General features: G+C 40.7%; 1 protein-coding gene across 4 annotated transcripts in view; it reads left to right on the plus strand.

The window, feature by feature from the left end:
- The window catches only part of evla (Enah/Vasp-like a), a 39511-nt gene extending 14147 nt beyond the window's left edge, over positions 1 to 25364 (plus strand). For 3 of the 4 annotated variants that reach the window (XM_065966251.1, XM_065966250.1, XM_029280466.2), the window contains exons 2-14: positions 10478 to 10646; positions 12099 to 12279; positions 17033 to 17090; positions 17340 to 17398; positions 18372 to 19334; positions 21286 to 21539; positions 21708 to 21823; positions 22076 to 22103; positions 22832 to 22874; positions 23002 to 23062; positions 23281 to 23338; positions 23444 to 23501; positions 23760 to 25364. In XM_065966251.1, coding sequence (XP_065822323.1) covers positions 10478 to 10646; positions 12099 to 12279; positions 17033 to 17090; positions 17340 to 17398; positions 18372 to 19334; positions 21286 to 21539; positions 21708 to 21823; positions 22076 to 22103; positions 22832 to 22874; positions 23002 to 23062; positions 23281 to 23338; positions 23444 to 23501; positions 23760 to 23797 — 2086 coding nt within the window. In that variant the 3' untranslated portion in view covers positions 23798 to 25364. The remainder of the gene's footprint in view (positions 1 to 10477; positions 10647 to 12098; positions 12280 to 17032; positions 17091 to 17339; positions 17399 to 18371; positions 19335 to 21285; positions 21540 to 21707; positions 21824 to 22075; positions 22104 to 22831; positions 22875 to 23001; positions 23063 to 23280; positions 23339 to 23443; positions 23502 to 23759) is intronic. The other variant, XM_065966252.1, reaches the window with a different exon arrangement.
- Positions 25365 to 26237: the final 873 nt, after the last annotated feature.

The raw sequence follows: 26237 nt of genomic DNA on the forward strand, positions 1-26237 counted from the left end.
ATTTAGACTTATCTGCAATATCACCTAGAGTTGCAATATACAGGAAGCACAAACCAGGAGGACAGGACAATGCTCTTGTCCTGTCCTTCTCTGGTTTGTGCCCATCCTAACCTACCTGCCAGCATATTACCCAGTGCCACACCCAGTTCTAAATCTAAACATGAAAAATCTAATATTCCAAATAATGATACTAGTGGTGTCAAATAATCATGTAATAAATAAATGAATTTCATAACCTCAATCAAATCATACAGCTTCAACACTAAGAATTCAATTTGTCCTGTATTGCAAAATAGCATAGATAGAGGTATTGTAATCTAGATGAAGACATTAAAAAGACTTGAACAACATGGTTGTTTTTTTACTCTTCGTTTAATCACTTGCAGATACTACGGTTTGGCAGCAGTGTTGCATCCATTGCAAAAGTACTGCTGCAGTCCCTGAAACCTGGCATCTGTTGCACATCTCACTGTTTCCTTTAAACAAGCTAGCTGTGCTTAGTTTTCTCACTTACAAATGACCAGACTTCACACCGTTTCCCTACAACAAAGTTGGCTGGTGCTGATTTCGAATCAGCAGGCCTCCTTCCTCCTCCCTGCTTGTGCCTGTGAACAGTACTTTCCCCACAGAGCAGATTAGAGGTCGTGTACGAGGGTTAAGTCCTGGTTAATTTAGATTTAAGACTGCAGTGAGGTAATGATCTGCCTGCAAGGCTCTGTCTCTAATCCAACCAGCCAGAAAGACCTCTTTCCTCTGTCAGATAGACCCCAGCATCCACCCAACTAAACACACACATACACACATGTCCATACTTTAGATAAATACACCCTCCTAAAAAACTACATACAGGCGGTTGTTTTACCGTGCCCTGACATTCCCAGTTTTCCCATGTGGCTAATAACAGACAACAAGAGTATCTTCACAATAACCAGTGTGTGTGTGTGTGTGTGTGTGTGTGTGTGTGTGTGTGTGTGTGTGTGTGTGTGTGTGTGTGTGTGTGTGTGTGTGTGTGTGTGTGTGTGTGTGTGTGTGTGTGTGTGTGTGTGTGTGTGTGTGTGTCTGTGAGTGCTTGTCTTTCTGACTTGTTGGGCCCATTGTTTTGAAATGACATATTGAGGACATTTCTGCCTTTTGACATCTTGAATATTTTCAGTATATTAAAGGACTTTTTTTGGTTTTGTTAAGATTTTTGGGAAGTGATTGGAATAAGTATGAAGTAAGGCTAAATAAGGGGTGACCTTGGCTCAAGGGTCAGGGTAAATTATCCAAGGTTGGGGGCTAGGGAAGGCATTGGTAGTGATTGGTGGTGAGTGTTCAAATGACAGAAATCTAACTTAGTATATACACATTAGCCAATATGTGTGTTTCTGAGTGTGCTTTTTGTCTTTGTTGTGGGGACCAATGTTTTGAGTCAACATATAGAAGACATTTCTGCCTTGTGAGGGGGGGGGGATGGCTAGAGAAGCTATTATTACAATGAGTTATATATAGAGTCAAATGTATGTGTGCTTGTCTGTCTCTGTCGCCCTAAGCTGCCCTTCAGTAGAAATATCAGTGACTGTTATTTTGGGCGTATGTACAGCATGGGTACCATATAATACTGTGTGTGGGTGTATAATTATGTATTTCAATTCCAGTTTATGGCAGGATAACACAGAGCAGACTGCTCGAGCACGATTAAGTTCAAGTACCACTGGAGCTTCTGTTTGTGCTTTACATTTCACATCAGTCTGCATAGCATTATGTCAGTTTACAACTTCCCTTATGTGATAAACACAGCAGCATGTCTCACTTTGAACATGAGATTGAATGATATCAAGGTGGAGTGCAGACATAATTGGAGTCTTTCTTCATACCAGATAGCTGGATTGCAGATACGGCAGCACACTGCTCTGCAGTAAAATAAACACGTCTGTGTTAGAGATGGCTTTGTTTTTCGACCAAACCTCGGATTGAGTTACAAGCCCTTTCTGACACTGACTGTATGTCTCTTTCAGCTAAAGCACCAACCAGGGATGCATAAAAATGTGTAATTATCACTCCTGCTGCACAGGAAGCTGCTCAGCTGGCTTTTATTGTGCACAAGATTAGACTCTTTTTTTTAAGCGAGTTAATTAGCTTGAAATGAAATGATTAAATGGGTGAATGAAGTTGTCACCGGCTTTGTAGATTGACTGCTGCACCACTAAGATATAGCAAATAATCAGGGATAATTTCTTTGCTGATTGAAGGAATTAAATGATTTTCTGGCTTCTTAGGTCAATCAACCAGGTCGTTGTCTTTTTTTTTAATAGACATCCTTTATCCTCGCTAGCTAGTTCACATTTAACAGAGACAGAGAAATTTGTAGGAGATGAGGAAGGCTCAGTCAGGACACATATGTGCCAATGACTAGTAAACTAACAGAGCTCCGTCTTTCCACTGTGACATATTTCACAGGATTTATTTGCAGGTGATGCTTTTAAGGCATACTCTTTAAAGCAAAAATAGGTCTCTGGTTACGGGAAGAGGTTTTTTCTCCTTCTCTGATCCAGTGCCAAAGAAGCTCAGGAAAGCTTCTTTTCAGTTTTTGCTTGGAGCTTATAAATTGAACCGTTAGATTAGCCTAGTTTAGTTGTGTGTGTCTATTGGATACAAAAAAAAAGCTGCTATGGTAGGAAAGTGCAGCTTCTTTTAACTCTGTGCATTTGAAACTGTATGTGGTTATCACAACCAAAATAAATGTTGTATAACTTGTGTAAGCAGGAAATGGTTGTAACATTTTATTTTTACTAACTGTGAAATAATCAATGAGTACAAAAATGGCAAAGCACCTTGGTCACTTTCAGGTTAAAGCTGCAGTCTATAAATATCCCCAGTTTCAGTCTATTAAGGAGCCTTTGTGTCATTTGTTTTCATATACCGTGTCTCCCCGCATTCATTGTAATCTCTGTGCTGTCGTGTAAAGCCAGACGACGTCTCAAATGGTGATGTGCAGCTTAATTAGATCGGCCATTTATCTCTGGGGATCTTTTTAACTATGCTTGAGTGGAGCTGCTACATGACCACATAAACAACCTGTAATTGAGCTGAACAATGCTATCTGCTTTATTCTAGAATAATTTAAGAAAGAAAAACCCTCTATTTTCGAAAGACCATAATCTGAGCACTCAGATATTCAAAGCTTTATCTATTCTTTTGAATCACTGGTTCAACATGTATAGACCTTTGCTCACAGCACATTTCCCTGCAGCGCTCGTAACCTTTGGTTGTATTTTTAACATTTAGGTTTTTTTAAAATAGAAACAAAAGCCAAACTAATCTGTACTGCTCTCATGAGCAGGCCATACCGGGCTGAGTTGAATGACTCATCATGTGTTCGGGTCTGTTCGGGTGCCTTCCACTGTGAACCGGCACGATGAAACAATTACCCCAACAACAAAAGCTAATTGCCATGATAACAGAAGTTCAGCCCTCGGGTGCTGCCCAGAGAGAGCGCCGCATGCCCTCCAACGCCCAACCCACTACCACAGTTTGCCAAGGAAACACTTTCCCAGCCTAAATACTTCCAGAGATGTAATGCTGAAGCAGGAAAAAAAAAACACATCTTGTATACAGGTATTTGTTGCACATGCAGGATCAGGTTCAGGCATCCCTTCTTCCAGCACTCAGCTCTCTGCTAATGGACTGAAAACACACTCAGAGTGTGTATGTATAGGATTTGTGTGGAGGAGGGTGGGATAAGGGAGGGGTTGAGGGGGGCACATATGTCTAACCATGTGTGCAGGGAAGTGCTTTGCTTAATTCAAAAGCCTGGGAACGTGGCCTCCTTTTCACCACTCGCCTATGAGGCTTATTTGACATGAGGAAGTGCTCAGTGTGGCAGAAGCCTTCATATCCTCTCTGCCCTTGTTTTTCTCCCTGATGTCTATTCATCTCCTCTCTCTCCTCTCCCTCTCTTTTTCTCTCTTGTTTCTGCGATCTGAAATCTTCATCCTGTTTCTTTTCACCCCTCTAAGGCTGGCTTTTAAGACGAACATTCTTCAGCATCCAATGAGAAATGTGCATAGTCCAGCAAAAACAAGGTGACATGCTTTGACAAGAGCTGGTAGTCAAATAATGTCAGGCTCTTTTTTAAAGTGTATCAAATTCAGGATACATTTCCACTTTTATAAAAATATATTGATATATATTTTAGATATTTTGCTAATCTTATTAGCCTGTTACTGGGGGTTGAGAGCGGTATATGAGTTTCGTTTCTTATTTTATTCATGAGCTGCTTGTGGGGAAGTGCTTATGCATATTTAAAGAAGTAGTCTATAGAATACACGAGGGAGAAAATACCAGCAGGTTGAAACCCTCAGAGGTTTGGAGCAGCCAGCTGAGAGAAACTACCTTATATAATCAATGGTTTTGTATCAAATATTGGTAACATCATGACTACGTGTGTGTAGGTGGATTGCAGTGACGAGTACAATTGGAAATAGTCCCATTCTGCAGTTAGCCTCAGTTCTTAGGATTGTTTTCATGTCTTTTAGCTCACTGTTTTGGGCTTTACTCTATAGATTCCTGCTTCCTTGATTGATTCTTATCACTCTCATTTAGCAGCAGCCAGCTGCCAACTAAAAGAGCTCTCAAAATACATATTTTGCCAGGCCAGTACCAAACAGACAAAGAAACAGGCTGCTAAAGAGTTGTTTTCTTTTTTTACGAATAGACCAGATGGAGACCTAAACAGCTCAAACGTGGTAGAATTCAGAAAGTGACTAGATACTATCCGAATAGATAACAATTTTTCAGTTTGTCCACTGGACGTAACAAATAGTTTAATAACATGTAACTATCTATTGTACCTTAAAAGGTGACTTTCCTGTCTGCCATGTTGTGATTACAGCTCGTTCAAATAGGCAAACATATTTGTCTGAAGAAGTCACTCCGTTCAGTTTTGATTTACAAGGAAGATTATAGATGGGAGAGAACCTTCAAGATGCTACAACCAGTCAGCACAAAAAAAGCCTGACAAAGTTAGGCTGGGAAATATATCCAAAATCCACTTCACTACTGCTTTGACAGCACAAATCAACACGTTTACAGCCAGGATTAATAAAGTTTTGGCCTAAATAGCTGATGTTTAACTGGTACAAACTATAAGTGGGGGGAATTTTGTTATTAGTCATCCTTTTTTATTATCTTAAGGCGGAGGGTTATGCATCATTGGGGGCGTCACTGATTTGAATGACAGCCGGGTGCTTTGTAGCTGTAAAGTATGCTGGGTGCCTGTAGGCCCGTCTCAGCTCCACAACCTGTTGCGAGACTGATGGAAAGATACTTTGAAACAGAATTTGCAATTCAATTTCAATTTTTTATTTGTATAGCGTCAACTCATAACAAGTGTTATCTCGAGACACTTTACTAAAAGCAGGTAAAAGACCTTAGTCTTTGTCTTTTAACGTTACAAAAGAGCAGGTAAAAAGACCTTATTTATTGCTATATTACAAAGACCCGGCCTATCCATCACGAGCACTTTAGCAAAGCAGCAAAAGTTACAGTGGTGAGGAAAAAACTGCCAATATGGCAACCACCATCGCTGGGCTTTAATACTTAGCTTAAGAAACCAGAAGGTGATGATGTCAGATTCATTTTCTTAACCGGTTTGATTGCTCCACCTTAGCGGCTGCAGCAGCCATCTTTTAGTTCGTACAGACATCATGTATCTTTCAGTAAACGGTTCGGGGTCAGTGGTTTTGTTCTGATGCCTCTGATCATCAAAAACAATGAAATGAACAGCTTTCATGATGGCATCATTTCATTAGGAGAGCCTGTTCCATATTGTGGATGTTAATTCACCGATGTTGCTAACTTCCTGCCATGAATCTGAAAATCTAAATATCCGCTGTGAAAAGGAACCAACACAGTCTTAGATTACCTTTACTGAGCAAGGATGGATTTTTGTGTAATTTCCATATAATGAATATAAATATTTGAACACAATCAAAAGTGTTGATTTTGAAGGTGTTAATTTAGTAGAATTTTTTTCCTTAAGTGATCTTTACTTGGCCTTTAGTTGTTCCTGTTATGTGCACTCTTCCTCTGATTCATCACGTTCTTTTAATGTCACTGATTGTGATGTTCAGCGGTATCTGACCTTTCTCAGATTCGGCCATATCGCGCTGCTTCTCCTCCTTCACAAACATAGAGTCACTCAGTTTTCTTTGCCTCTTATCTCTGTCGCCTCTCCACTCAGTCTCCCTTGTTTTTCGACTGAAGCCGCTTTGATGCTAAGTAGATATCATCATGTGCCCTATTGTGCCTTGTCTCCCCTTGTGTCATGTGGCCAAAACAGAGTCACAACAGAGCACGCTGTCTGGAGGAGTGACAAGTCTTTTACTTTTGCTGAAATTAGCTCAGCTACTATGTAAACCATGCAACCAGTGAGCTGAACTCTCTTTGCCAGATCCTCTTTCTAGTCTTTTTTTTTTTTTTTGCACCACAACCCATGACGTGTTGATGAAGCAATGAGCTGTATGTAAAGCAGCAGTAGACGAGTGGCAGCTTTATTTCTGACTTCTTGAAGATAACTGAAACCAGGCTTGAGGCACTCCATCCCTCCTGGCCCAAACTGCTCCAGAAATAGGGCCTGTTTTTGTAAGAAGATCCATCACAGAGATATGGCCTCCTCCCGTGGCAGTAACACTCTGTGGTCGGCTGAGTCTCTGAAGTGACTGATACGTAATTAGGGAGTCTGTTTAGCTTATTTGGAGTTGTAGGAAACAGGATGCCTGTAGTTATCTCTCATGGGTTTGCATTCAGAATAAAAGCTTTTCCTTAAAAATGTAAGCAATGAACCTTGCCGATAATATCAGAGGATACAATTTTCCACAGGAAACAGGAATTGTTGTTATAAGGCTTCTCTGTCTTGATACATAAGGAGTTAGATGGCCTTTGATTCTGCTTCTGTGTCAGAGCTGATTTTTTGGATTGCATCTGCAAGACATTGTTGTGGCCATGTTTGAATTGAAGGAATTCCACATTCTCATCTGCTCCTTTTAATGGCCAATGTGTTTCCTGTTTAGTTTTTGACGTTCCTGTTTGTCTGTAAATAAAGGATATTTATCTCCAACATCTTTTACTCAGTGTCTGGCTGCTGTCTTTGGCCAGAAACATCCAGACATGTCACAAAGAGAGACTGAACCATACATCAGCTGTATGTGCTGGAATCACAGTCTTGATCGAATCGTCTTGATGGCTTTGTTTTAATTCTAGCCGCGGGTTAACTCCACAACAGTTGTGCAGTGGGGACCGATGCTTTAGTTGACGGACAGATCTGGTTGTAATCGTGGGAGTTGTTGCTGAAATCCATCTGTCAAGTCAGCTTTGAAGTCTTCTCCCTCAGGAACAAGTTGAATGTTTAAACTCCCACCTTTTAAATACTGTCGTTTAGAAATAAAAAATCTGCATACTAGTGTGGTGTGTCCAAAAATGTCATTCGTGCTGAGATTCTAAAAATGAAAAGCTTAGTGGATTTCTGAATTCATACACCATCACACTACATTTAGTCGGGAAGTTAAAAGCAGAAAAAAAAATAACGCTTTGTTTGAAATGCTACTCATCACTCCTAGAACTCTTACATAAAAAAAGACTCTTCATTTGAAGAAATATGCAGGCTAGTAGCCAGTAGAAGCTACGCTGCATAATCACTGCTGAGTTATTTGAGGCCGTTGAGACGACAGCGAGGGAGCCTGAGGGCAGATGATGCAGGAAAGTGAGAGGAAGCGGGCTGAGACGGATCCATGTGTCAGAGAGGGGAGGGGGGGTCTCTCAGGTGTCATGTTGTCTTCCTGCTACATTAGTGGAAAGATTGTTTGGGGGGGGGGGAGGGTGATAATGTTGACATTTGAATGCTGCAGGCGTCCTGATAATAACTGTGAACGATAACCTCATACAGCTGCTCCTCATTTGTATTATTTCTGCCTCCTTTACTGTAGATATAACTGCGCTAAATTGCACGGATAAAACATTTGAGGGTGCAATCTCATTTACTTCAGGCTCTCCAGGTAATGGAACACTTAATCGTGGCTCTTGTTCATGTCATCATTATTGTACTGCTCTCAGGCCATGCTTTTATTTTGTAGGGTCAGGCATATCACCGGTGGAACCTTTCAAAAGTGTATTTAATTATAATGTAAAATGTGATGTAGATGGATTTAAAAATGTCAATTTAAAATGTACACCCCTTCTCATTGGCTTAAGTAGAAATGTACCAGACTTGAGAAAACCTGAAACAAATTCATGTCTTAAATGTTTTTAATTCAAAGCCTACAACAATAAGTCAAATATTTAGATTTGCTAATAGAAGTAGATCGTTGATAGTCTGTAAATCTTTATTGTTGCTTTTCAAGCAAATGTCAAACATTTAGCTGCTCACTACTATCTTTGTTAATGTGCCAATATTCTACAATAAATGACATCTGTTGGGGTTGGTCAGTCAGAAAATTCAAACATGTCACTTAAGCTACGTCATAGATGAAACCATTTATTTTAAATTCAATAAATAATTGTTTGATAATAAGATTCATTGGTGAATGTTGCACACTTTGAATGTGTCTCCTTTTCCACCTGAACCTTTGTACCACTATATACAACTACGATATTTATGTCTGAATTAATTTGACATCATCTAAAAATAACTTACAGAAGTTTAAGAATAGCAGCGGATAGCGAGCATGTCATGAACACTCTGTAGTTCCCTTTCTGTGGCCCTCACACCTTGAGGCTGCTAATGTGTGTCTGACTGCCAGAGAGCAGAAGTCCTTGAGGTGTTGAAAGTGAGAATTAAAGCGTTAAGTCACCTTACAGAGATGACCTCACCTCTGTCGGTCCACATCGTCTCTCTGCACCCTCTGCTATGTGTTTCCACACTGAAGCTTTTGAACCACCTTCAGGCGCATATGCTCGGGTTACAACGGCACAAATAAACACATATGTGTGTCCTCAACTAGAGTGATATCACTCAAAAGTGGTTATTTTGTGATGTGATTTGTCTGAACCTCAGGAGCATTTTTACTGAGTTAACACTCTTCAGCTCTGTGGTTGTGAACATGATTATTTGATGCTTCCTTACAGCCGTGTTCTTGTGTGATAGGAGACTTTTCATTCACTTTTTACCCATTTATACTCCATCTGGCGATACGATCACAGATCAAACACTTTGGTTTTTAACACACTGTATCATTACCCAACACACTGCACACACCCTTCTGAACTCATTCCTTCCGAACACGTCTCGATGCCACAGCACCACAGCAAAAGACCAGGAGGGCGAGGGGAATTTCCACGGTTCACTTTTAGGTTGAGGCCTTGTTTATAGCTTATAAAAACGCCAACCCAACCTCTCTTCTGCACACAGGCTGTCAGATTATTTCAGTGGCAGCATGTTATTTCTTATGTGTTGATATGTAGTGGTAGCTACAGAAAGGTGTGGCTCCCAAGTGACCTAACAGCCAACCAGATAATCATACAGTAACTCTGTTTCGCTGGTTTTACATTATAAGACTGTCATCACAGTTGCACTGTTCTGGCAAACAATCAGAGTATGAGAACTAACACTGTAATGTCAGGCGCTTTTTCTTTTTTTGTGTCTGTATGAAAAAAGGAAACGTCCTACTGTTCTAACAAACAGATGTTCTGATTTTTTTTTCTCCCTACTTACTTTTATGATACCTAGACTTCAGTATTGCAGAAAAATCCCTCCAATACAACTGTAAAATATTAATAATATGCATAATTATTATTATTATTATTGACAATTCAAATCTTAAGGCTTTACTATACCTGAATAATTGTCTTGTCGTTGCCGTCATTGTTGTATAGCCTGGCTCAGAAAGCCTCCAGAATACTTCATTCAAACAAGCTGAACACCTTTAGAAACAGGCTAAGCTAATGTGAGCAGCGTCAGCTCCCCCCATAGCCCATCTTGATGTTCTGTTTCCATCAAAAAGTTTTAAATAAACCCTGGTTTTTAAAAACGAATCCAATTTTGTGTATTTATTCGAGTTAAGTTCTTTTAACTTTATATTTACAAAAAGAGAATCAGCTTTAAAAAGTGTGATTGGAAACAATGACTGCTAACCCTTACTAGTTTTGACTTAAGCTAGCCTCTTAGCTAGCAGCTAACGTCTTTGCTGTTCTAAAACAATAATTGCATGCAGCCATATTTGTCCTTTCTGTCTGGGTTACGCTTTTGAAGAAGAAGAAGAAACAAGTAGCTACATTTTTGGGGGGAGTTATAAATATGGCATCTATTATTACATCAAATGATGCACTGATACCTGACACATGTAAGGCAGTAATGGAGGCATTCTGGATATTGGTATTCAAACAACCATACTAACGATTACGATAAAACAAACCCTCTCTTATAACATAACTTGATCTCATAGCGTTTCTTTGCCAGTGTTAGATGAATATATTTGACTGTTCTTTTTCTCTCTTTCTTCAGTGAGCAGAGTATCTGCCAGGCGCGAGCCTCTGTGATGGTCTACGATGATGCCAGTAAGAAGTGGGTGCCCATCAAGCCAGGGCAGCAGGGCTTCAGCCGCATCAACATCTACCACAACACTGCCAACAACACCTTCAGAGTGGTGGGTGTCAAACTGCAGGACCAGCAGGTGAGAGAAAATTCAGCATCACACTCCTGGTAATGAGAAGTGCACATAGACCTAATATAATATCCTCTCTTTCAGAGACATGTTTACAGATCACAGGTCTGTGATACAGTAGGATATCATAGGTTATCAGGATGTGGAAGTGTCTACAGATAGTGGTTCTTTATCTCCGAAGGTATGAGAGATATCTGAGAAAAAGTGTACAATATCCTGTGAAGGTTTGTATGAACAGTGGACCCAGCAGGATTACATTTCCTATAATGCACAAGAACCATTCCAGTGCATGCAGGACACATTTATCTTCTAGGTTCAACACACACATGGGCGATCCCAATGACTGAGCGGGCCAGAGAGAAAGACAGAGAGAAAGCCAGAGAGAAAGACAGAGAGAAAGCCAGTGCATTAAAGCTACCCACACGATATAACACCAAAATTAGAATTAACCACAAGAAGCCAGACAACTGGCCTTAAAAACAACTGCTAGGTAAATATTGGGAGCAATGTACTGAACTATTATATACCATTAACACTATTCCAGAGAAACGTGACGTAAAATCCAGCCATCCAGATATACCTAATAATTCACTTTTTTTGTCTACATCTGTAAATTTTGTAATTACTGTACATAGCACAGACTCTTGCACTTTCTGCTTATTTGCACTTCTGGTGAGATGCCAAACCTCATTTCGTTACTCTATACTTGTATATGTGTAATGACAATAAAGTTGAATCTCATCTCATCTCATCTCAAAAGTCGGCATTGAGCTTGAATGTAGCCTGAAACATGTTCAGTTTGACAGAGTCAGATTCCTTTTTGAGCTCATCAGCTTTAATGAATTCACTGTCATCTGGAGAAGTGGAGGTGGATGTTTGCTGTTGTTTGGGGAGAATATCTGAGAAAAAAGACACTGATGGAGGATGTCTAACAGGCTTCATCATGGACTAGCTGGCTCTAGCCTTCTGACGGCCACAAATGCTTGCAGTACTAACATGAGCAGCCTCGGTGCTAGAATAACACTCAGCACAAGCTTCACTGCAAAGCTGCTTTTCATTCCCAAAAGCCCGACAAATGTCCAATTGTTTGCATTTGCTCATTTCTATGCTATTAAAATTCTTCCCAACACAACACAATAAACGTGATTGAGCAGAGCAAACTTCACAGTTAAGGCCACAAGATACACTGCAGATATTTTACTCGTCCTCTTTTCTGATCTATCAATTATAACATGATCGATATTCTCAAAATATATCGCCCAACCCTGTCTCGGTACAATGGTTTTTACAACTCTTAACAAATGTTGACCCAGTATACAAGTATTGTAGTTTCATGAATTTTTAGATGACATATTTCATCAAAAGTTACCTTAACGCAATCATCATATTCTCCTTTACGAGTGACCAATCAGCTGCAATATGTCGATGTCAATTTTCACAATTTTCGCCGCCCTGTTGCAGGTGGTGATAAACTACTCGATAGTGAAGGGCCTGAAATACAACCAGGCCACCCCGACCTTCCATCAGTGGCGTGATGCCCGGCAGGTCTATGGGCTGAACTTTGCCAGTAAGGAGGAGGCCACCACCTTCTCCAACGCCATGTTGTTTGCCCTCAATGTCCTCAGCTCACCTGACGGTGGAGGTAAGAATTCATCATGCATGGAATATATTCACCTTTTTTTATCCACTATTCAATATGTCTCGTTATAAGGTCAACTCTATTTTTTTGTATTTTTTTTTAAATGACTATCCTCAATAAAGCAATGAGGCTCAGATTTTTATTTGTCACACGTCATCTGTGAGGGGCAACTCCTGGCACTTTGACTGATAAGTCTAATTAAATATCTCGTCTGTAGAAACTAATAAGATATAGAAGTATTGTTAAGTGTTAGAAACCTTCTAATGGAGCCTCAATTTGATCTCCACTTAAATCACAACCAACTTTCTTTTAGTGGCATCTGTGATCAATTGAAGTCTATTTTCACTCTCAGAAGAATGTCAGGTAACCACAAACAGAAAATCCACATAGTTGTAATGTTTGTTTTGACTACAGCAATCTTTAATGGGTGTTTGTTCACCAAATACAGCTGTGAGGATATTTACGTTAAAAAGCCACATGAACTTAAAATATTGATGATTTCTGCATCTGCAATGTTGAGTTAAGAACATGTAACTGCTTGAATAATCTCTACCTCCCTCTGCTGGTCAGTAAATATACTGCAGATACACTCAGTACAATAAACCACAGAGTAACCACAGTACCAGGGGTACTGGTAGTTGACAAAAATGGTTGCTTAAAAAAAAAAAAAAAAACGATTTGCACCTTAATTATGATTTCAATTCATTAGTTTTTCATAACAAAACACTCATTATAAAAGGCATTTAGTTACATTCACAGATTTATGGGGATGTTTTGCAGGGTGGGTGAAGCGTGGGCCAATTTTAATTAATCTGAACATACGCCTACTCTTGGTTGACTTGATAGCTTCTGAGTAGCTCTAGTTACGTGCTACTTTTAAGCTCTGTGTGTGTGTGCGTGTGTGTGTGTGTGAAACATATTGGGAGAATATATCTTGAGTGTTTAACGGCAATGACACCTCATCCTTCCTTCTGACCCACCCACTGGGTGTTAAAATATCCCGTACGGTGCCTTGATGTCGTACCCCGCCATGCTCACATTGCAGCCCTCCTTTATTTGGGTGCCTTTTGGATTTTGGATCATGGGCCTCGTCATGCAAGGCAAAAGTGTCTCGATTCTTGGCTTCCTTGCTTATTTAACCTTTTTTCTTGTACTAATTCTAACTGAACAAAGTGATAGAGTAACATAGAAAGTAAAAGTGTAACATACTGCAGATTAGCTTTGTGATCATGCGGACTCCAGAGTTTTCACCTGGTGTTCTCAGAAGAGTTTCTTCAGCCATCATCATCCTCAGTAAGTGTTGGGCTGTAGAGAAATATGTCCACCAGTAGTGTTTTTTTTCTTCTTCCAATAGTTACACAAGTTGAACATCAGTCATTTGTTTTGGTCTGCTGGGCAATTGTTACCTACAGCGATGCAGAGTGAATAAGTAAATTGACCTAAGTTAGAAGTTAAATACCGCTTTGAGGCGTGTGTACTGAACCGTATTCCTTTGTTTTCTTCCTAACCTCTCCACTCCACTACATTCCAGACATACTCTACTTTTCCTCACTCTTTTAAAGCTGTAGTTATTTTGCATATCAGTATTTAGATCAAACATTTTTTTTTGCTTTGCTAGATTATTTATTCTCGGTTGCCTGTGGCTGTATTCCCTTTTTTAGTTTAAGTCTCGTCTTTGTCTATGTCTCGATAGCAGTTCAACCAAAGATTGAAATCTTTAATGGATGTGTGATTTTTTTTTTCTTGGCCTATAACGGTTCGAGGTTGGAGAAAAGTTTGTCTGGTAGAACTTTAGCAAGTTCTTCTTTTGCTATCTCTGAGAAGCTGATAAAAAAAAAAAGGGCTCCTATGCTGGTATCAGTTTAGACCATTGGCTGAGACAGGTGATCATTACCTACACCCAAAGTCTTTTTATCAGCACGTGGAGGAAAGCTGAGATGATAAATGAAAAGTATATAACCATACACGACTTACAGGGAACACTCACTGTGTCCACCTGTCTGTTTTGGTCTTATTGTTAGTTATCCATATTTTAATGAAGTGGTTGTGTGAGTTATTAAAGAATGACCATGAACAACAGGGAGGAATAACTAACTGATGTTGAATCACATTAAGAGAAATCACACACATGAACACACAACAGTCTCCTGAGCTAACATGTCCGATCAGGCCCTCCTGTCCTCCTGGGCTTCCTGTTCTTTCTTGACCTTCACTATGGAAACACATGAAGTACAGCAAAACTCTTAGGGAGTGAGGGTCATTATTGTCTCCAGAAAGGTTGTAAAGTGTTGATGAAAGAAAAAGCTCATGGCGGTTTTTGAAGAGAGAGTCCCTAAAAAAAAAAAAAAAAAAAAAGTTTCACCGTAACAAAAACAATCTGTCTTTATAGTGTGTTTGCTGTGTTTACATCTCTACTGAAGCTTAATGTTTCTGCAAGACATATTTCTGCTGGTGCGAACAAACAGCTAAAAATAGGCATGACGTGTTGGTAGGTAAACAGAGTCTGTGTTGTCAGAGTCTTTCTCTAGTCCCCCATAGTGTTCTTCTTTGATCTTATGTTGATCTTATGTGATCTTTTGTTAATTGTTTCTCTGTTCCAAGGATTATTTTCTTTACAAGTTTTGAACACATTCTCATTTTCAAGATGGATAAGGAACATTTCTAAAATAGTTATCGTTTCAAAGCTTCGTTATTCATGAGAAACTGAAAATACAACAGAAAGGGAAATCCAAGAAGGAAAACAACATGTTTAATAATCCACAGTCTCCTGTTCTGACTGATAACAGCTGAAGTTAGCTCTGTAGCTACCACCAGGTATTGATTGCATTTAAATGCCTCTTTTCTGATGTTACCTTAACCTAAAACCTCTCCTATCTTATCATAGAGCACATTTTAAAAGAAGTATTAACTTTCGGCCGGTCAGAGCAAACAGTAAGCAGTGTAATGATCATTTGTATGGTTCCTGTGGCCTGAAAGGTTAAATTACGCTAAAAACAGGTACTAGTGAACAATACCAGAATTTAGCAAGAAAAGAAGGAACCGTCAAATGACTCATTCTCTATCTGACAGCACAATGGACACATTGAACGTAAAATTACAATGATTTAGCTGTCTCGTGTGAACGCAAACATAACATTTGGTTGGATGAAATGTTTACAAAAGTTGTGTGTATTATTTACCCTCACTGTGATCCAGACCGTGTAGTCTGAAGCCACAGCTCTGCCCCCCCCCCCCCACTGCTGCTAACCCCATGCTCCAGACACAGCAAACGGAAATATCACCCATGGGTGCTCTTAGTGTCACAGTGGGCGTTGCAATTTAATGACTGGTATTCTGGTGATATGCGATCAGCGCTCTCCCGGATGCTTCCTGTTAATAGCCGTCCCAGAACGAGGCTCTGCAGGAAGCTTTTTATACTTCAGCTTGAGTTAAATACTTTTCTATTTCATATTTGTTTGATGTATTTTTTTTTTTAAAGTCATGACTGCTGTAGTGTACAATGGAAATTCCTGTGGCTGGCAACATGTTGAGCACATTACATTATAAACAGCTTGTTGGCTCCCCAGGGCAAAGTGCCTCACATGATGCTTGCTGTCTGTTCATTCAGTAAACACAGCTCCTGCTTTGACTACTGGTTGCTGCTTTATGAGGATGATTATCTCAGAATTATCCTGTTGTTCTAGTTCATGTACAAAGACTGAATGGAGTGTTGTGTAGGTCATCCAGGGTTATACGTGTCCTAAAACCTACATTACAAACGCACAGAAATACACAAGGCAACTCCACATTTTAATAGTACAGAGTGACTTTAAAGGGGCATATCTGTTATTGAGACAAACTACAATGTAAAAACATGTTTCATGATACAGAGGAAGAGAAAGAGTGAGGAACAATGAAAGTCGTGTTAAAAGGTCAAAAATTGCATTTACAGTTCATTTCAGGAAAGGGGAGGTGAGGATAGGAAAACTAAAGAAATGGAGGAAGACAAAATCAGGAACAAGGAGGCAGCAGGTGGAGAGGGAAGGAGTAACTACCAAGAAGAAGTAGTAGGTGAGCCAATTTAGACAGGAAAGGGAGGACAGACGATTGAGACGATTTTAAAGAGACATTAGTATGCTCATATAGTGTGTTGTTGTCTTTCGACTGTCAATGGTGTTTCAAGCATGTAAAAGCCTATAGTCAGTGTTAAAGGGGAGTCTTACAGCCTTTAGAGAACTGATGCCTGGGGGTATTTAAAGCTGCTGATAATTATTTCAAACATGAATCTATTTCTCTCTCATTTATATTTATCTTTAGTCTTGAAAACTGCAGAATTGTTTAAAAAATACCGATCACAACCGCCCTTAGACTAACATTTCTACGGCTGCCTGACCTGTATTCTTTTAACAATGATAGTAAAACATATACAAGGCTCATAATCCTTTGGCTTGTGTTTACAACCAAAGTGGTGGGTTGGGACCCAAAAGTGGGTCACAGAGACGTTTGGGTGTGTGGGACGTGTGCCTGGAAAAAATGTTTGTCAGAAAGTCTATGAAAGGCTTTTTAAACATGTTGGGTTTGTTCCGTCTCTTTTTTTTCTGGCACATGTTTTTTACTGTCCGAGAGCCACACTTCACTAATATTCATTAGATAAATCTGATTGGTCGAGAAATATCTACATTTTGGTCACAATTTCTCATTAAGTAGTCTGTGATGGGTCCTGAGGCTTTACTAGTTAAGATCCAACGACCTAAATCATGTGGCTTTTGTCTTTTAGGTCCAGTCGTCCAGCGCCAAAATGGGCCATCCTCAGAAGAGAGCGAGGCACAGAGGAGGTATGATACACGAGCACACATGTGGCTGCCTTTGCATTAGATTAATAATATGAGATTTAAAAAAAAAGTAAAGCACACGAAGAACAAATATACACTGAAATACAAAACTGTGACTCACTGTTCCCCCTAATCTTCTAATGTTGATAAAAAACAGTTAATTAATCCACAATAATCATTAATCATAATTATAGTCATTTATCATTTGTCGAGAATCGTCATTAAGAACAGTGACATCCTTGCATTTCACAGGATGATGGAGCAGCATCAGATGGTGCACAAGGAGAGGGAGCGACGGACATCTGGATCAGGTACGGCTAAGACAAACACACACACACACACAAACACACACACACACACAAACACACACGCCCTCTCTCAAACACTCTTTCCTACTCACACTGCTCTGAAGATCCTCTGCTTGCTCTGAGCTCGACAAACATTAAGGGAGAAAAGAAACCTACCACAGAAACACTCCAACTGTCAATAAACAACCTTGCAGGGGTTGTCAACGGGTATTTGTTCTTCTTTGTCGTGCTGTGCTAATCAGGGAACTTCAGTATTGGGTCAGGCAGAGCACACTTTACTCTCCCTCAGCAAACAGGTACTGGATTCTCAGGTATTTAATAATGATGAAGTCATCTGACACGGTAGGTTTCTTGGAGGTAAACAGGCTTTCCCAACTGTTCTATGTGTTAGTGTCTCCCGCCTTAGTCCCAACCACAACTTCCCCAGTCTGTACGCCCTTCTGCTTTTTTATCCATACACATATAAATGTTCAAGTCTGCCCCGTAAACGCACATACAGACTTCAACATCCTCCTTTGTCCTCGCTGTCAGTGGCGATGCCAGAACCCTCCTGTCCCTGCAACATGCTCTACTGCCATCTCTTTCTTCCAGCTACTGTTGGGGGGAAATGCCATAATGCTTTCTGATCATGGCTCAGTCATGTTGCATTCTGCTGCTTGTTATTCTTTATGATATTTTGATTCTTTCTTATTTGCTACTGGCTTCCGTTTTTTGGATTGCTCCTGATTTTCTCATCTTACTTGCTTGGTTGCTCAGTTGTTTGCTTTTCATTCTTCTCACGTTTTTCTCTTTTCTGTTTTCCTTTGTTTGTTGCCCTCCTTTCGTCCTCCTCTTCGTCTGCATCTCCTCTTCCTCTCTCTCTCTCTCTCTCTCTCTCTCTCTCTCTCTCTCTCTCTCTCTTCTCTCTCTCCATCGCTCACACTCTCTCTCTCTCTCTCTCTCTCTCTCTCTGTCTTTCTCTCTCTGCCCGTCACAGTCGTTTCCACTCTCCAATATAAAGTCTCCACCCCTCCCACCCACCCAGACACTCCACCCGAGTACAGACAGTACAGGGCTAGCACACTGCCACCATCCTACGTCCGCGTGGCCTCCTCCTCCTCACCTCCCTCCTCCGCCTCCTCTCCCTCGCAGGAGAAAGAGGCGGGGGCTGCTAGGGACAAGGCCCAGCTCTCCTCCCAGCTCTCCACCTCGCTCGCCTCCGCCTTTTCCCCCGTTCAGGCAGGAGTGGCCACTATGGGCCGACAGGTCCGTCAAATCCCCTTGTCTCCCCCCACGGCTGCCCGCCACCTACTCCTGCAACAGCAGCTGCAGCAACAAGACATCATGCTCCCGCCAAAACATGGCACCTGGTCTGCTTCCCATTTGCAGCAAATGTACGCCCAGATGCCCCCCTCCTCCTCCCCTCCGGTCATGATGGCCATGCCTGTGAAGCAGGGCATGCCCCCACAGCCTGTCCTCCCCATGGCTCACCCCCTCCCACCCCTGAACCCCAGAATGAAAGCCCCATCTCTCGACCACGGGTCTGCATCTAGCCCTCACCAGTACCCTCAGCACCAGCACCAGCACCAGCACCACCCTCACTCCAACGGCCAACCAGACGATTCCTACAATCCTCACTCTCAGCACCTGCCACTCACCCCACAGTACTGCGAGGCCGTCCCCCTGCCTCCTCTGACAGGCCAGACAGGCCCCGCCCCTCAGTACCCATCCACCTTCCACCCTCAGCAGCAGCAGCATCCGCCACCACAACAACAACAGCAGCAGCAGCAGCAGCAGCAGCAGCAGCAGCAAGTGTACTACCAGCAGGCCCAGCCCCCCAACACCACCAACACCTCCTCCTCCTCCTCCTCGCCCCCCTCTTACACTGCCATGTCTGACGGGGGCTCGCCCAAGAAGACCCCCTCCCCAGTCCCCCAGCAGGCCCCCATGGCCAGCAGCAGTAAGTATGAGGAGGAGAGAGGAGGGGGTAGTCTCTCAGCAGAGGGATGTTACATGTGTTCGCTGTGTACATGTCTTATATATGTGTGTGTGTGTGTGTGTGGGGTGGGGGGGCGGTATGTGTTAGGGGAGGTATTTTTTTACTTCAGTGAATGCACATCACCATTAATGTTACACAGGATCACTACAAAAGGGAACTTATATCATATGCACACAGTTTCTATCAGATAAAAAAAACTGTTATCAATGATGATAGTTATTAGTTATCGATTTATTCACATTAATCCCAGGATATCTGCCCAACCTCTGAAATTATTAGGCAGAACAGTTAGAATGGTGCAAAATGTAATAATTCAATCAATCAATAAATCAATATTAGTTTATAAAGAGCCAAACAATATCAGTAGTTATCTAATAACACTTGGCATAAGGAGCAGGTCTAGATTTTACTTTTTTTGTTATATTATTTAGAGAGACCCGACATAAATACACCATGAGCAAGCACTTGGCAACAATCTCAAGGAAAAACTTGATTTTAAAGGTGGAAACCTCAAGCAGAACCAGACGTATTAGTGAAGTGCCATCTGACTGAGTTTGGCTGAGAAAAAGTGAGATAGTGGGAGAGCCAGGAAAATAGAAATGAGAAGAGGAAAACAGACTGATAGACAGGGACATGTACAGACTGCAACAACAACAACAACAACAAGAAAACAACCGGACTAATAATAAGGACTTCTCGTAGCAATGGTATTAATTATAGTAGAAATATGACTAATGTTAGCAATAAAAACTTGAATAATGATATTTTAGTTAAGACTGATAATATAACTGTATGTTTGAGTCATGCAGGTCCACGGCATCAAGGGAAACAAGCGTGCACAAAATCCAACAAAGGCCTGAAGTTAGTAAAATGAGCGAGAATTCAACGAGCTAATATAATTGATGAATATCTGTAGAATAAAAAAAGGGCAATAAGCCTTACAAATGTCATGTCATATCTAACTAAGAACAAAAGTGTGACAGTGAGCCTCAAAGATCTAAATATAATACACTTAACATTTATTCATATTTATAATTGTGTCGTACTTAATTTGACAAAATGTCTTATAAACATACAGGCAATAAACAAACCCAGTAATTTCAGTATTGTTGACAAGCAAAGTCAGTCACCTGACCTCAGTCCAGATCAACAAGGTTTCACCTCCTGAAAACATCACTGATGGAAAAACAAAATCCTCAAAAATGGCAGCAGTACTACATCATCCCTCGTGTAGAACAGTGACAGTCTAAACCTACTGTGAGGAGAATAGGAAGTGATTACGAAAGAGACTCAACTTAACACTGATGTGACTACATGCCCTACAAAAGTAAACCTTACCATCAGCTTGAAGACTCAGTGTGTTTACAGAGTAGTTTCAATTGTACATCATTATGGTTGGAAAGAAACTTTGTCACAAGGTTGTTCAGTTGCAGGTAGTGAGTTTTAATTAGGTCATCGCAACGGCACAGAATGAATATGTTTATTATTGTTTTATTTGGCTGCCACTGTCACTTTTACTGCCATCGGCTCTGTGAAAGAATAATAAGAAGCTCCAAGGACGATTCAAAACGGTCCCTGCCTGCAACTTACTTACAATGAGATAATAAATTAACTTTCAGGTTTGAATAAAATCAGCGGCTGCAATGTCTATAATTTAAAACTTTAATTTCTTACAGATTTGCCAATAATTTATAAACAGCTAATTCACCAAATTGCTAATATTCCTCTCTCTCTCTCTAAACACAGTTCTGTACCATTGCTGCCAAAGAAAAATCTGTCCAGTATTAGGCACTTGTTTGGTTTTAGTTATACAAAGAGACGGTCAGAGGTTCTTCAAGTAATCTTTCAAGGGGCCAAAAAAGATCAGTCGACCCCACAGCCATTAACCAGAACCAAACTTTGCCCCTCCCAGGCCCCCCTGTCTCTGCAGGTCACCCCGCCATGCTTTCTGTGGCTCCTCCTCCAGCTCTAGCTCCAGCACCCATGGCTGGTCCTCCAGCCCCTCCACCACCTCCGGGTCCACCGCCCCCGATGGCAGTGCCCCCACCTATGCCCCCTCCACTGCCAACTGGTGGAGGGCCTCCAGGGGGCCCGCCGGGGCTCCAGCAACAACCCTCAGGACTGGCTGCCGCACTGGCTGGAGCCAAACTGCGTAAAGTACATAGGGTGAGATGAGGTTAAAGCTCAGGCGATAAAGATCCAGTGTTTCTGGTTTTATCTCGGAGTTTAATTGTTGAAGCCTTGACATTTGTGTATTTAAAAGGAGGGGAGGGTAAGGTAAAGAAACTACCACAAATAAGACATCCGAAACCCATATTATACTGTGTTCCTCAGGACGAGAGCAGTCCGCCGGGGTCTGGTGGCAAAAGCGACTCCAACCGGTCCAGTGGTGGCAGTGGTGGTGGTGGGGAGGGCTTGATGCAGGAGATGAATGCCTTACTAGCTCGCAGGTAAAGAGGCTGTACAAATACACACCCTTCACCTCTCCCCTCTATTAATCATACTGAGGAACACAAGGAAATACCTGTTCTGTCAGCCTTAAAAATGTTGCTCTTCCTAGTTCCACTTTACCTGGAGTGAATGGATTCTGCAAAAGCAAAAAGCCCTAGAGCTATTTTGCATTATCCATGGCCAGTGTTTATGTAACAGTCACTGAAATATCTGCATGTGCATCTCACACTTTTTTGTTTCCTGTTTTACAGACGGAAAGCTTCAGAGAAACCTGATGAAGTAAGTCTTGTGCCTTAAAGCAATGATTCAACATTTGGGTAAACTGTTATTGTTACTGTAAATGTTAGATATGAAGATTGGTCTAGCAGCCAGTTAGCTTAGCATAGACTTAAAGCAGGGGAAAGAGCTTTCAAATTCCTCATACTGTACCAGCCCATCTACAGCTTAGATAGATAGGTACTTTATTAAACCTTTGCAGGACATTACATCGTCACAGCAGCAACTGCGATCACAGTCAAGACACCACACACAAAGAAATAACAAATACCATTTAGACGCATAAAAACACTGAGATCAGTTTTTAAAAACCAGACTAAAAACGTATTATTAAATACTCCAATTTGTTTAGTCTATACAAAAAAAAGAAGCGTGAAAATGTAAACGTATCTAAACCACATCTTGGTGTTTTTAAACCATGTGTGAATTAGTTAGCTTAAAAAGGGTTTGTACACAAAGCATAGCTAGCTTTGCCCTACATTTTCGGTCTTTGTGCTAGGCTAAGCTAACCAGTGACTGGCAAATGCTTTATATAAAACATGTGTGTGTGTGTGTGTGTGTGTGTGTGTGTGTGTGTGTGTGTGTGTGTATATATATATATATATAAGCCTATATATGTGAGTGGCATCAATTTTCTCATTTAAAACATTTCTCATTTAAGCAAGAAGGCAAATGAGCAGTAATCCATATGATTATGTTAATGTGCTAATAAATATCTCACTGTCCTGCAGGACGACTCTAGCGGTCGAGGACCAGGTCAGCAGAACTCAACAGGTACAGAAAAAAATACTTGTATAATATAGAAGCTACATTATTGATTTCTGTGATGTGAAAACTACAGATTTTTAAGATATCGTGCTACATTCTTACTGTATGTGGTGTATTTTATCACACTTACCAGATGCTGTGAAAAAGCCATGGGAGCGATCCAACTCTGCGGACAAGTCATCACTGGTGTCCAGGTGTGTAGAGAGTCGGAGGAGTGCAGTAAAAGTGTGCGGAAATATCAAAAATTACAACTCCAGAATTAACCCCAGGGGTTTAAGTATAAACTGTAAAGGTACACTACAGGCACTGGTGCATATAAGACACGCAACCCTTAAATAAGAAGTGCTGATGCTTATTCACTTAAAAAAATGGCTGCATTTGTTTTCACTCAATGAATTCTTTTGTACTGCAGAGTGAGACCCATCGGCAGCACTAGTGAATCAGACACAGAGTTTGACAGGATGAAACAGGTTGGTATGATTTTCTAGCCTGTTTTGCTACATTAAGTATTTAAGGGGATTTGTACAGTGTAGAGAACTAAGGCTTTTACACACCCTGCATTTCTTGTTTTGCAGGAAATTTTGGATGAAGTTGTACGCGAGTTGCATAAGGTGAAAGATGAAATCATAAACGGTGAGCACTGCAGCGCTTGTAAAGTTTATTGCGTTATCTGGGGGGTTCAAAGCATGTCATTTAAGCTTTAATCTTTTCCACACACTGGTTTTCTCCCCCGCAGTCAAATGTGATTACTTTGAGTCAGACCCTAACTTAAGAAAAGCTCCTTGACACCATTCACATTTTAGATGATTTAAATTCTATTTCCCCCTCTATTTTCTAGTGCATGAAATGAATGCAAAGCACTTTCTAAAAGACTTTGTCCCTTTCTTGCAGCCATCAGACAAGAAATAGGCAGAATCAGTACATCCTAATCTCACCTGAGCAGCAGAGGGAGGAGAGCTAGAGGAGGAGCCAGAAGAGGATGGACATGCAGATGCACAGACACGAGGACCCAGGAATGTTCTCTCAATGTTTCTGTGACCTCGCGACGTCAAGATGCAGGGTGCAGAGATGTTGTGCCAACATTTGAGTCTGCTGGACAGCGAAAAATGGAAGAAAGAATCAGAGAAAAGACAGACAGAGAGAAGAGAGAGAGAGAGAGGGAGAAGAAGGTGAATGGAGAGGAGCAGAAGAAGAAGAGGGATACAGAAAGGTTGAAAGGACTGATGAACTCAAACAGAGGATGAAAAATAAAAAATAAAAATGAACTAATGGACAAAGGGACTTTGGTGCAGAATTCGGTGTCGTGATCCTCTCTGTGCACCTATAGACTCAGTCAGCCTGGTGTTGCAACTCTTTGTTCTCTGTTCAGTCCAAGTCTTAAGAAGAAAATATTTTTGTTTTCTAAGTTTTTACTGTTTTATTATTTAAAAAGCTGTGGTGATGATGATGATGATGCTGTTGATGACAATGAGTATTTTATTGATATTATAGAAGGAGGAAGGAATCTTGCACACCATTTTTGTCAGCCTTTAATATTTTCTATTATGTTGATTAGGTTTTTTTCCCCCCTAATTGTTTGATGATAACAAGCACAATATGGGTCAACGGTGCTGCAGACTCACCTGCCCCTGACTGGCATCATTTAAAAAAAAAAGAAGGAAAAAGTCACTTTTTATGACAGTGTTCATACTGGTGTTGTGTGTCAAACCTTTTTTTTTTCTTTTTTTCTTCCCAGATGTTGAAAATGTGTTAATGTTGAACCACAATGAGCAACTTTAATTACCTCTTTCATTCACATCCAGTGCATAATGCATAACTGATAAGGTGATTTTGTTTTTTTTTGGGGGGGGGCAATTAATCTACAACACACATTAACAGTCTGCTCTACAACTCCAGTGTGACCGAGGAGTATGTTTCTCTCTACCTGTTCGGATGTGAGATCATAAAAACATGGGGATCATTCACAAAACAGGCCCATATCTGTAAATGTGCCACCAGGTTTTACATAGATATGAAACAATGTAGTCCTATCTATTAGTCATCCTAATGCTTTGTGAACCTCCCAAGTATGCATGAACCCCCCAGTTTCTATTAATACGTTTTTGGTTTTCAAAAAAAAAGAAAAAAAAAAAAAGTACGAACGGTGGTACATTTATTATTGTGGTTTGTTTCCATGGAGATGCCCCCTTTCTATATACATATGAGATGTTGAACTTGATAATGGTAGCAGTGTGGTTTGGTGGGGGGGAGGGAGGGAGGAAATGGATGGGGGTTGCTCTGGCAATATGCAAATCTTACCTAGAGAATAATGTGCAGAAAGTGAATGATAGGCCGATGTGATGGTAGCTAAATGTGTCTCTGAAGGAAGGATTTGGTTGAAACTTGGTTGTTGCATTCTATCCACTCTGTTCGCTCTCAACTCTGTTCTGATTTCAAAGCTGGAAGTAAATTCATTCAAACAAAGAACAACAAGACGTGTCAGCCATTTACACAATATCCCAACGTGTCCGTTTCTTCTCTTGTGTCCTGCTTTGTGCGACAGAATTAAAAAAAAAATATTCAACTAAAGTGTACAAAATGATTGTTAAAAAACTGATCACCCAAAGAAGAAAACATACGAGACAAAGATCAAACAAACTCATTTTCTTATATATATTTTTTTATACTACAGTTCTTTAAATAGAATCAAAAATCATGCTTATCAAACACAACACAGATTAATTTCTCCACAGCAGGTAAAAAAAACAACCACTGTACAATATAAAAACTCTGCAGTCAAATTTCATTTTGCAAAGCGTTCAGTGACTCGTAGATAAGCTGCAGTGTTCTTCTGTTTGCCTGATCATCATGCAGTGAATGTTTGGCCTAATCATACACGTTTGTTTGTGTTGCCTGGACACTGACAATAAGAAAAAGAAATGACTAATAAGTCACTCTTTTGTGCCTTTGATATCAGCAAACAAGTGATTCAGAGTTGCTGCCTGAATTGCTGGTGCTTTGGTCATTACAAAAGAAAGATTATGTGAAGTGGAGATCTTTACATTAACGCATGACAAGGCCAAATGTAGGAGAGTTGCACATGTCAGCAGTTTCTTTGGTCGTAAGAGGACACCAAACATCGACAGACTGAAAATTTCTTAATTAGATATTTGCTGGGACGTAAAAAAGACCAATAGGGGAAAAAATGCCAAGGCCTAAACTGTACATTTCTAAAGAACTACTTTTTATGTTATGAAGTAATTCTATTCCTTTCCCCTACTCTCTGTACATGTGATCAATTTACAGCACAATGGAGCTGCAAACAAGCGAATGTGGCGTCACAGAAGAAAAGGCTTTTCTTACTGGAAGGTAAGTTTTAATGCTCTTTTC

This window comes from Labrus bergylta, chromosome 18 (genome assembly GCF_963930695.1).
Source record: "Labrus bergylta chromosome 18, fLabBer1.1, whole genome shotgun sequence".
Lineage (NCBI taxonomy): Eukaryota > Metazoa > Chordata > Actinopteri > Labriformes > Labridae > Labrus > Labrus bergylta.